This window comes from Sinocyclocheilus grahami, unplaced genomic scaffold, assembly GCF_001515645.1.
Source record: "Sinocyclocheilus grahami isolate Dianchi unplaced genomic scaffold, SAMN03320097.WGS_v1.1 scaffold606.1, whole genome shotgun sequence".
NCBI classification, from domain to species: Eukaryota; Metazoa; Chordata; class Actinopteri; order Cypriniformes; family Cyprinidae; genus Sinocyclocheilus; species Sinocyclocheilus grahami.
Genome location: NW_015505785.1, coordinates 421,075 through 433,969, shown reverse-complemented (window position 1 = coordinate 433,969; position 12,895 = coordinate 421,075). Strand labels below are relative to the sequence as shown.

The window sequence follows — 12,895 nt, the reverse complement described above, 5'->3', positions numbered from 1 at the left end:
TTTTTCTTTGATTTGTTTCCTAAAAAGAAGAAAAATAAAGACTGACATCTTTATTTAACCCAAATCTGTAATTACAGTTATTTAATTTTAGTTATATAATTCATATACATATCATTTATAGCGATCGACCGATATATCGATTTACCGATATTTTCCCCGATATTTAAGCATTTTACCATAATCGGATATCGGTTTTGTAATATCGGATTCACCGATAAACGCCGACATCTTGTGGGTGTTTTGAGAATTGCATGCAGGATCGCCATTGCAGCGCATCTGAGGGGAGACGAGACAACAACAACGGCATGGTGCAGGTACTTGATTTGCTGTAGTTAGTAAACTTTATTTACCATAACAGCCATTTATGCACAAATTAGATGCATTACATAAAAGCCTGATATGTAGTTTATGCAGCTTGGCTCTAAGAAATAGAGACCAACTCACGGAGTCATGTAAAATAATCCGTCAAGTCCTGTCCCAATAAAGACGTAACTTTGCCTGAATTAAATATGCAGCCATGAATGAGCGCATGTTGGAAATAAAAGCGCTGAATTGAATTCGCTCTCTGTTGTCTATGCTCATCGTTAGTCTCGTGAAGCCGCTTTCATATTGCTGTTCACTCACCGGGTTGATGTGGTTGATGCTCAGGAAATGCCTCAGCACGGCCACCGCATGTAACGTAACAAGATTCACTTATTTAAAATACCCTAAATTCTATTAACATTTACTATATAACCAATATTTCGCTAATAAACATCTAAATAAACTCTATAGAAATGTATTATTTATTATCTCCGCGAGCGATCGCAGTTTGAGTATAGTTCTGTGTAACTGCATAGATAAACCACGCTGTCAGCAGGCATTTCATAATCTAGAACAGCGGTTCTCAATTCCAGTCCTCGCTTACCCCCGCTCTGCATGTTTTGCATGTCTCTCTTTGTTAACACACCTGATTCAGATCATCATCTTGTTAGAAGTGAGCTCCGTGCATGAACTGTGTTCCGATTGACATGGTCCCTACACAGTGTCCATTGCTCCCTACTCCCTGAGCAGGGGAAATCCATTGAAGTTTACTCCACTTTGGAATATTAATTTACAGATTTGCGCTGCACTGCGCAGCTGCCTGCAGCATCTTCACACACATACGAAACTTACTAGAGAAGTGTGAAGAGGGACATAATATACCTCTGTAAATAAGTACAATTTAAATTCACGTCTCGCACAATTAAATGCCCTTTGTATGGAACATATACGCTCCCTTCAAACTGAAATCATGGAGGAATATCCGGTAATGTCCACTTCGCAGGGCACTTACAGTCAGTCAAATATAACAAACGTCTGAAGTAATAAGAGAAACATACAAAATGTGCAGAGCGGGGGTACGCGAGGACTGGAATTGAGAACCGTTGATCTAGAAGGACAAAAACATTATTAATAATTCTGATATAACATTCCAGTTGAGAAATGCAATAAAATACGATGTTTTGTTTGTTATATTCCAATATTCCAGAGAATATTATTCAGTGAATTAACATTATCCAGTGAACTATTCTTGATACTGTAGATATTTAAACAGCTTATAAACCTACTAAAACTGTAGTTTAAAATGAAGTTGATATGACTCCTGTACTTTATTTTCTCCATTTGAAAACATTAGACATTTATTTTTTTTATTGTTAATATTAGTGTTGTTGCTGTTGATGCTTTTTTATAAAGAAAATTATTATTATTTTTTTTTATTGTTGTAGTATGAAGATTAATTTGAACATGAATGACTGCTAATTTTCAACAAAAAAAAAAAAAAAGGAAAGACAGCTCGCTCGCACCAACAGGAGGGTCACGTTACTCTCTACACTGCACTTAACCTGAGGGATTCCTACACTTTCAGTCTTTGAGGAGACATGAAAAACAGCGCATACCGCAGGAACGGTATAACGGAAAATGTTAGCGGTATTGAAACCGTCAAATTTTCAAATCGCGGTATACCTTGAAACCGGTAATTGGCCCATGCCTAGTCATCATACAGGAATTTCTAACTTCAATACCTTGATAAATATCAATAGTAAAGTACCCGTGAATCAGAAGTTGCAACTGACTTCATGCAGTGTTATGATGTATTTCCAATTGAAAGGTTGTGGCTAGAAGGGGTACAGCTCCGACAGGAAACTAACAATTAAACTGAATTTTCTACCTATTAGATTGTTTTTTATTAATGTCTACACCTACCCCTTACAATAATTCAAAAAATATTAATTATTGTTGTACAGTGTGACAAATTACACCGTATTGATGTGCACATGCCCAGTAGTGCCATATGTATCCCTTCTAGCCTTAACCCAAGTGAAACAGATTGAATAAAGGGTGAGGCTTTATTGTGGTGCACCTCCACTCCACCTCTTGCTCACAGCAGATTCACGTTTGGAAAGAAGTGGTTAAGAATATCTGCTACGTTGTTAGTCTGACATCACACTTCAACACCTCTGGGTTCTAACGCTCTGCCAGACGCCCAAAGAAAACACTAAACTGTGCTAATATACACCCAGGGTGTCATGTAATACTGAAAAATTATAACCCCTTTATCTCCATACTGAAATCCCAGATGGCCAGACAGTGATTCAGCAAAAAAAAAAGGGTATCTGAGACACTGTGAGCACGGAGACTGTAGTGTGCACAGCAATTTTTTAAATGCTTAGCTTAAATATGTAATATTAATTAAATAGTGCTCATAAATGGCTGCTGAATTAGTATTCTCAAGTGAAATGAGTAGAGGCTTGGACCCGGAAACAGCAGTCCTTACGTCATGACTTAACAAGAGGATTTTCCCGAAGCCGTCAAACTGACGTCAGAGCCAGAACGTCATTCCAGAGCAGACGCAAAATTTTCAGTTTTGGATTAAAGATAATGACGTTGGAAAATTATTATTATTATTTTTTTCCAGTGTATTGACTTCCACGGTTTAATTATTCACCACAAGACTAGTAATGTGCACTAAAAAAAAAGTAGGGTCATTTTTGATTTCATGATGAATCATTTTCAATACCATTGGCAAAGCTTCCACGTACTGTATACTGCCATATAGATATTTTAATCTCAATTTTTTTTTTTTGTTCATCCATTGTTTTTCAAGCTTTGAGTGGTTTAAAGGGGTCATATGATGCGATTTCAATTTTTCCTTTCTCTTTGGAGTGTTACAAGCTCTTGGTGCATAAAGAAGATCTGTAAAGTTGCAAAGACTAAAGTCTCAAATCCAAAGAGATATTCTTTATAAAAGTTCAGAGTCAGTCACACCTACCTAAAACGGCTCGTTCTAACACGCCCCCACATACCTACGTCACGATCTGGGAAGATTTGCATAACGCCGCCCAAATGTTCACGCAAAGAAAGAAGGCGTAACTTTTATTCTCGCTGCAGTATGGTTGACGCTGCAGCCATATCCTGAAGACACTGTGTGTTTCGTTGTGAAAGCGAAACTACTTTGTTTGGTCTTCCAAAACAGGATGATATCCGCCTCGTCATGCCTAGAGCTGATCTGTGCTGGTCGCTGAGGGAATACATCAACTTTCACCGTGGACAAAGCGGAGTCCAGCTCACGCTAAGCCGGGGTTCTCCGATCACAAATGCAGACAGAGTTTTATGTTTACGCGGCGCGATGCAATGCAACACGTAAAAAGACAGTATAAGTCATTATAATCAGTAATTATGTCCCCACTGGATGCCACAAATACCTAGTTTATAATGGGTTTTAATGTTTATGTCTCGTCGCTCCGGCCGGACACGGCATCAACAGTATGTTAGGGGCGTAACATTTCCTTCTCACGCTTGAAGTATTCGGCCAATCACAACACATTGGATAGCTGGCCAATCACAGCACACCTCGCTTTTTCAGACCGATGAGCTTTGTAAAAATCGATGCGTTTCAAAAAGGCGGGGCATAGAGGAGAAACAATGTACAGTATGTGGAAAATAATGTGTTTTTTGAACGTTAAACCGCATAAACATTTCACTACACCAAATAATGTTCTTTTTAGCAGCATCATATGACCACTTTAATCCAAGTCTTCTAAAAAGACACATTCACTTTATATGATGAACAGATTTTAATAGGCTTTTATTTACACACATATATTGATCAATTACCATTACAAAAATCTCAATCTTAAACATTTGCTCATTCTGTGTATTTGTGTCTTTAAAATAGGATAACTGTTGCAAAAGCTCACAGCAAAAGGAAGCATGATTTCAAATTTTATTTCAAACTGAACTGAATTTACAAAAAAGGACAAGTACACAGTCGGTAATAAAATTATAAAACAAATGACCTCAATTCAGTTGAGGTATTCGAAATATGACAATACTGAATTTTCATAGGCAGTGTTTTAAGAGCCATATATGTTGTTTATTTAGATAAATGGAACATCAGATGGCTTTGACCTGTAATGACTGTACAATGTAGTGATGCAGTTAGACAGACTACGATATTATATGTACAAATACAAATATCCAATACCAGAAAATTTCTAGCATACTTACATTGTAAAGAAATTAAAGTTCCATCTTTGATTGTTGAAAGACTTTCTGGTGCATTTCACTAACAGCCAATACAATTTGCAGTAACATTTTCATCGGTCAGGCGTGGATCTATTCTTCACAATGTTTAATCCAGGAGCAAAGAGAAATAATTTAAAAGCACGGATAGATCGCTATTGCACACAGTCTGAGTGCGCACAAGCAGATAGACAGTTCATTTGTATAAGTTAGGCCTATTTGAGAGCTCGCATCCAGTTTTCTGCGATTACATGACAGTGTTCTCATGTTACAATAAAGCGCTCGCCACATTTGTGCGGGAATGATTAAAATTATGCGGAATACCTGCAATCCCCGCGCAGACATTCAGACTCTGTAATTGGCAGAAGGTGGACGCATGTCAAACTCACTGTCGGAGAGGAGAGAGAGACGCAGCTTGTGTCAGTGTATATTCGGTATATACGTGTATATACTAGTGCTGGGCGGTATACCGGTTCATACCGAATACCGGTGTATTTTTGTTATGATATTAATTTTTTAAATACCGCAATACCGTTATTCGTTAAAACAACATTCGGAACGTGACACCGTTTGAAAGGGGTCCCTTTTCACTGTTGCACTGTGGTGAGGGAACAGCTGTATGTGTTACTAAGCATGAAAGTTCTGAAACTGAAGCTGTAGAACTAATAGAACGTGATGACACAGAAGAACTCATCCACAATATCCACATTGACCGCCACAAATATCCACCGCCGAGAGAGTCACACACACACACACACACACACTTTAGCACTAGATTTAGCCACTTTCAGACCCTTTTAGCGTCTTTTTTCCATAGAATATTCATAAATCTATGGTTACAAACCTTATTTTTTGGATAAACCTTAGCTATGGTTCAGTTGGAAGATTTCGCCAGTGCTGTCCCGCGAACGCGAGGTCTGACTTTCCTGGAGAAGTGTCACCTCTCTCGGCATCTGTTCTGTGCAGTGAGCGGCAGAGAAGCACCGCAGCCGACTCCTCAATAAATGAGTACAAAACAGCGTTTCCTAGCACCTGTCGCTTACCGATTGTTTGGAATTATAAATGAGCGTAGTTCGTCTGTTAATATCACATGCACTTTTTTGTTTGTTGTTTTTTTAATCACTCAGACGCAGGCAGTGCGCTGCATGAGACAAAAAAGTAATATAGCCAAAACAACCGCATAGCCGCTCTTTAGTGTAGATGCATGTTGATTTTATCAGACGATGCCACGATTATAAATGAGAATGACTCCTGGTTAACATGTATTAAAAGGGGTCGTGTTTAGTCACTATTTAGTGTGGTATTTTTTGACAATATTCACTCATCATGACAGTAAAATAGGGCATTCTAAGTCAATATACTGCAGTATTTCCTCTCTCAATCAGTAGAAAATATGGTTAACACCCGGTCACCCGTGAAACCGGTATAATTAAAGCACTAGTATATACCATAGACCAGGGGTGGGCAAGCTTGGCCCTTCCAGGTCATTTTCCTTCAGAGGGTAGCTCCAAGCTATAATCATTGTCTTCAAGACTACTAGAAGGCTACAGGCAGGTGAGTCATATCAGGGTTGGATCAAATCTCTGCAGGAAAGTGGCCTGGAAGGGCCAAGTTTGCCCATCACTGCAATGGACATAGTGTCCGTGACGTCACCCGTAGGTTTCGGAAGAGCGTTTTTGAAGCCTAAAGTAGGCGGAGCCGGCATGCAGCACGTCACCGCGCGTCACTCCCGGATAATCGAAAATGGGTAAAGAGGCGGGAGCTGGTTGCTGAAACCACGCCCACCTAGCTCGACAGTGGTGACAGCAGCGGCAATCCACCTGTCACTCAAGTGCCCATGCCCTTAATTATGCAGAACTTTAAGGCTTAATATAATTTAAACAGATGAGTTGTCATGAAGGGCAAAATTAGCTATATAGACCAAAATAATTTTTTGAACCAGGCTGTAAACATGTTTTTTTCTGCTGTAAAGTTGGGCATTTTAGCATGGGGAGTCTATGGGATTGACTCCCTTTTGCAGCCAGCCTCTAGCGGCCAGTCGATGCATGACAGTTTAAGTCACTTCCGTGTCGAGAGAGAGAGAGAGAGAGAGAGAGAGAATATTTTGCCGATATAGGTCCGTTTACGTTGGGATATCTTTAAGGCTTAATATAATTTAAACAGATGAGTTGTCATGAAGGGCAAAATTAGCTATATAGACCAAAATAATTTTTTGAACCAGGCTGTAAACATGTTTTTTTCTGCTGTAAAGTTGGGCATTTTAGCATGGGGAGTCTATGGGATTGACTCCCTTTTGCAGCCAGCCTCTAGCGGCCAGTCGATGTATGACAGTTTAAGTCACTTCCGTGTCGAGAGAGAGAGAGAGAGAGAGAGAGAGAGAGAGAGAGAGAATATTTTGCCGATATAGGTCCGTTTACGTTGGGATATCTTTATTGGCTACTGAAGTGCCATCAAAGGTTTGAATATTAATTCAAATTGTGGGCGTACTCGGTAACAAACTATGATTTAAAAGTAACGAAGAAGATTATTTTGCTTAATTTGTACTTAAGCACAAGTAAAAGTACAGCTTTAAAAATATACTCAGAAAAGTACCCGAAAAAAAACGACTTACAGTAACGCGAGTAGTTGTAATTCGTTACCTCCACTACTGCTGCACTCTATAACACGAGCAAATGATTAATGTTAGCTCCCAAAAAGGTCGATTAACAATAACATGCATGTGCATACAAAGAGAAAAGGCCATTTTTAAAATATATTTTAATAGATGTGGGCTTTAGTGTATAATAATGTCACCTTATTTTTGAAAGGTGTATGTTATGTGCTACAAACCACGTGAGTTAAAGAATGTGATAAATGATAAAATAGTAAGAATGTACTTTACATTTACCACAAGAGGTCCGCAAAGGAACTGACATTATTAAAGTTAGCTATTGTGCTAAAAATGGAAGACATTGTGAAATGTTAGGTTTGCAACATCACTAAAGTCAACGGGCGAGATGCCTAACGTTACCTATACGGCATTTTAGTAAAAATATTCTTAAACCTAACGAACTGCCAACAAGGAAAGCATGTTTAAAACAACAACTGACACGGACCGCGCCTGTGGTCCACACAACTGCAGTCTAGCTAGGCAGCCACAAGGCTTTGAGACACAGCCAATGTATTGTGTTGTTTCTCTATCATGACGCTGCAGTTGAACAAGCTACATGGCTAATCAACAGAATCGTCAGATTATATTAAAATCCCGTTGTCCTTTAATCCATATATATATATATATATATATATATATATATTAAGGACGATGTATATGGATCCTAAACTATTTAAAACAGACTCAAAAATAAGCAACATCGACATTAAACGCGATAAATGTCACTGCTTTGACAGGCTAATGCTGTGCAAACACACCCACAAGAATGCTGAGACGCTAAACACAGCCACAAGAGTGAATACTTCAATGAAAGTATATTTCTTCCGCGTTTTATCATTTCATAAAACTCGTTTTGGATACGAAAGAAAAAATGATCAAATGCAAAGGCAGTTTTTCACAAATTTACCTGATCCGGCGGCGGCCGCCATCTTGTTGCTCAGCAGCGGAGACGCGCCAACTGTGAACAATCGCCTCATGAATTATGCATGTTAATAATCAGAGAACCTGGATACTGAAGTTCACTCCAGTGCCTTTATTACTCTTTATATACTCCTGCATCTGTAGTAAAGTTAGTAAATGTACTTCAGTTTTATTTCTATATATTTTTTATTTTATTTATTATTATTTGGTAAAGTTATTGAAAGGCAAGAGTAAAAAAATATATGAATAAATAAAAAACACAAAAAAATGAAAGCACCCAATATGCTGAGTAAGATAAGAGGTTGGTATCAAAATAATTATTTAATTTTAAGTTGATTTTTTATGTATTTTTTTTATTAATTCATTTATTTTTAATGCAGGAGGCTATAGGCCTAGTGTAGAAATAAATAAATGTAATGCAAAGTCATAATTGTTTAAAATAGCCAGAGGAAATGTAAATGTGAACAAGTGATTTAATTTACATTTACATTTAGTCATTTAGCAGATGTTTTTATCCAAAGCAACTTACAAATGAGGACAATAGAAGAAATCAAAACCAACAAAAGAGCAATAATATGTAAGTGCTGTGACAAGTCCCAGTTAGTCTAACGCAGTACACGTAGCAAGTTTTTATTTATTTATTTATTTATTTTTCATAATAAATTAAAAGAAAACAAGCAGACAGAATAGAAAAAGAATATGGAACGCTAGTGTTAAAGGGGTCAATTTTTAATAAATAAAAAGAAAACAAGTTAATAGAATAGAGAGTGTTTCAGAGGGTAATTTTTGTATAATAAATAAAAAGAAAACAAGTAGTTAAAATGGAAATAGAATAGATACTGCAAGAGGGTCAAGTGTAGATGGACTTAAAATGTCTTAGCCATTTCTTGAAGATGGCTAAAGACTCATCTGCTCGGATCGAGTTGGGCAGGTCATTCCATATATATATAATATATATAAACACAATTGTGCAGTAAAAAGTAAATGGGTCAATCACGTGGGCCAAAGTCCTGTTTAGCTCTAACCTGCACCAACAGGTCTGCCTGAAAGTTTTTTGAAGACCTTGCTTAACTGGTTTAGGTGTGTTAGTGTTGGAGCTGACTGCAGGATTGAACATTCCTGGTTTATTTTTTTATTTTTATTTTTATTTTGTGGGATGATTTGACAAATTATTTTCCTGGAGAGTCTCTATGCAAGTTTTTGTGAAAATCAGAAAAACAGCCAAAAACTAGTTGAGACAGAAATGGGAAAAAATTTAATGCCAAACAGCAAACTAAATTCACATATTATACCACCACCTGGTGTCAGAAAAATCTCTCTGCTCTTGCTAAATGTCTGTGACATAATACACATTTTGATGTCTCATTGCCGTTTGGTCAAGAAACTTTTATGGCAGAGGAAGTGGACGAAGAATAAAATCAGATCAGATCAAATAAAATTAAATGAATTATTTTAGAATATAAATAACTTTTTGAAGCTCCATGGGTCTTCTGCTCTTGCTCAAGATGGTTGAGTTACATGTTTGTGCCATAGAGGACATAACTGAGTGTGTTCATTCAATTTTGTGTTCATTATTGAGAGTGTTCACTAATTTGCATATGAAATGCAAATTAGTATTGGTAAAGCAGATGTTAAGGAGTCAGCGGAGCACTTAATTCTGAGTTGTAGGATGTATGAGACCGAGAGAGAAAGACAATGAGGAATAATCTGAGTTATGGGTGCAGGAGAGAGAAATGCATGAACGATAGTTAAATGACACCCTCTAAAAAAATATACTGCCCTGTTAATCATAACTTATACTCACAGCTTGGTCCATTTCCTTGTTGCTCTTGGTCTTTGTAGAGACCTGTTAAACGTTTTTCCAAGGAAGGAATGTTCCTTGATTCACAAATTCTTGCTGCCTGCCTCGATCTCCTTGCTCTGCTGTTTGGACTCTTGTATGTAGTGTTTGCTGCCTGCCCTGACCCTCTGCCTGTACTCTGACTCTGCTTTTGCCTTGTCTCTAATAACCCTGTCTACTACCTGTCTTAATGATCTTGTATAAATTAAGCCACACATGGATCTCCACTCCTCATTACATAGATTTTCTGTCCAACTAATACTAGCAAATGCTTAACCTTTAATCGTCCCCTGATTTGAGCAACGTTAAAGTCCCTTGGGGTCAGATAGACCCCAAACATTTACAGAGCGATTGTATAAGGAAATAAAAAAATTTTATATGACAAACTATATATAATTTTTTTTATTTACTTCTCAGCTATACATTTATGCTGTGTTTTGGGGATATTTGGTAGTTTTTTACCTATGTACTGCACAAATATTCAACTATGCTATAAATTGGCTTATAAAAAATATATTTTTTTATGACAAAAACCCTTAAATTATGACCTAAATTAAATATAAACGGTTTCTGGATATTGGCCTATGTGTTAGGGATAGAATACTGCCATCTGCAGGTTAGAGGAATATCTTTAGGTATTATAGTTAAAGAAAGAAAGTGCAATGACCACATATATCCAGCAGAGGTCCATAGGGATTCATTCATTTTCAGTTCAGTTTCAAGTCCAGTTTTCTTCATGTTTCAACTTCTCCTCACAACTTTATGATATATATATTTTGTGAATATATATTTAAACATTCTAAAATACATTTAAAAACCTGTATTTTTGTATTTATTTTTGTTGTTGTCTGTTTTTTTTATGATTATTATACATAAATTTGCAGAAATGTTACAAGTCACCACTAAAAGACATGACTGTAATCACATACTATTTATTTTAGAAAATTATTTATCACAAATAAACACTGCATAATCTTCCTCTTCACATTCCTGGTAATCCTGTTCAAACTCAGTTTCATCTTCTGTGTCAGTAGTAAAGTCCTCAGGACTATCTGATTCAGTGTTCTCTGGGCCTTCTTCACTGTCACTTTGATCCAGTATGAAATCCAGGGTCTCCTCAAGACTGTACCTTTTGGCCATGGTGCTGCCACAGAATGAGCTCAGTGCAGGACCCAGACAGCCACTTTTATACCCTAACTGTGAGATGTTTTCAAAATACTGCTGCAGCTCTTTCATCAAACAGTAAACTTTCTCAGAGTGCAAAAGGTTAGCTGCCTTTCATCTTTCTTTTATATGCCCTTTTCCCTCTCTTTCTGTGTGTGTGTGTGTGTGTGTGTGGTGTATTATGTCTACCCCTTCACACTGTTGTGCATTTATGTCTGATTTTATTTGCCAAAATCAAAAAAATGCCCCAGACACCTGCGTGTGTGTGTGTGTGTGTGTGTGTGTGTGTGAGAGAGAGAGTGAACATGCTTGTTCCATGTTGCCTTTGTGCTCTAGTATTAGTCCTTAATTTATATATGGACATTTTTCAGATTTATGCCAGTTTTGTTGATTTTATTTGGCAATTTCTATAAAAATGCTCTCTGTTGCAGTCACACACATGTATGTGTTTGTGTGTGTGTGTGTGTGTGTGTGTATGAGATAGAAAGTTCGTTCCACTTTGTGTTTATGGTCTAGGACCAGACCTTTATTTAAATGCAGAAATTTTCAGATTTATACTTGATTTATTTATTTATTTTGACAAATGAAATGAAAAAATAAATAAATTTTTACATTTTCCCATTCATTTTCAATGTGGGGTCAATCTGACCCCAATGACCTTTAACGGTGATTTTTTTTACACACCTTTAGAACAACCAAATCAAGTCCCGATTTTGTGTGTGTGTTTAGATAGATTATTTAGGAAAAGTCACAGAATTTCATGCCCATGGAATGAAGGGAACACTTTTAAAAAATAAAGGAAAATTCAAATGGGGTCAGCTGGACCCCAGATAAGAGTTTTAATTGTTGGTTAAATTAAGATCCACATTAATAATGAAAGAGATGCAATGTGACTTACATCCAAAGACATCCTTAACAAGTAGTCAATCTTGAGACCGTTGAAATTTCACGTAAAAAGTAAAAAATTACTTTTTTTTTTTGGTAAATGATCACAGATCATAAACTATATGTGCTCTGTTTGACAGAAACCTGGCTAAAACCAGACAATTACATTTTAAACGAGTCTACCCTCAAAATTACTGTTATAAACATGTGCTGCATCCAAAAGGTAAAGGGGAAGGTGTTACTACAATTTATAATAATATTTTCAGTATTTCTCAGAGGTATGGTTTCAATTATAATTTATTTTGAAGTGATGGTGCTTTATATAACATCCTCTAAGTGTAAATGATAAATCCTTTTTGGCATTTTTACTGGTTACTGAATACAGGGCATCATACAGACTCTATTAAAGATTTTGCTGATTTTCTATCTGAGTTAGGTCAGGCAGCAGATAAAGTCTTAATTTTTGTTGATTTTAATATCCATGTAGATAATGAAAGACATATTGGGATTACCATTTATAGACATTCTGAACTCTATTGGAGTTAGAAAACATGTCAGGACCCACTCATTGTCGCAATCATACTTTAGATTTATTATTGTTGCATGGAATCAGTGTTTATAGCATTGATATATCAGATCATTATCTAGTCTTGTGTATACTCCATTTAGCCAAAACCACAAAATTAACACCTTGTTACAAATATGGAAGAACTATCACTTCTACCACAAAAGATTGCTTTGTAAATAATCAATTTGTCTCAACTCCTTATCATATTCAATAGCTCTTTTCTAGAAATGAAGATATGGCTGCTATTTTATGCTTAAAGAAGATGAAAGAGATGCTTACTTTTTTGACTCTTAATAGAAAACAAACACAACCTTAAATATTT

At 36.7% G+C, this 12,895-nt stretch overlaps 1 protein-coding gene across 1 annotated transcript in view; it reads right to left on the bottom strand.

Moving 5' to 3' along the window:
* Positions 1-8,198, bottom strand: part of ube2v1 (ubiquitin-conjugating enzyme E2 variant 1) — a 28,608-nt gene extending 20,410 nt beyond the window's left edge. Inside the window, exon 1 of the mRNA XM_016240968.1 lies at positions 8,103-8,198. Within this exon, the coding sequence (XP_016096454.1) occupies positions 8,103-8,172 (70 nt within the window). The 5' untranslated portion in view covers positions 8,173-8,198. The remainder of the gene's footprint in view (positions 1-8,102) is intronic.
* Positions 8,199-12,895: the final 4,697 nt, after the last annotated feature.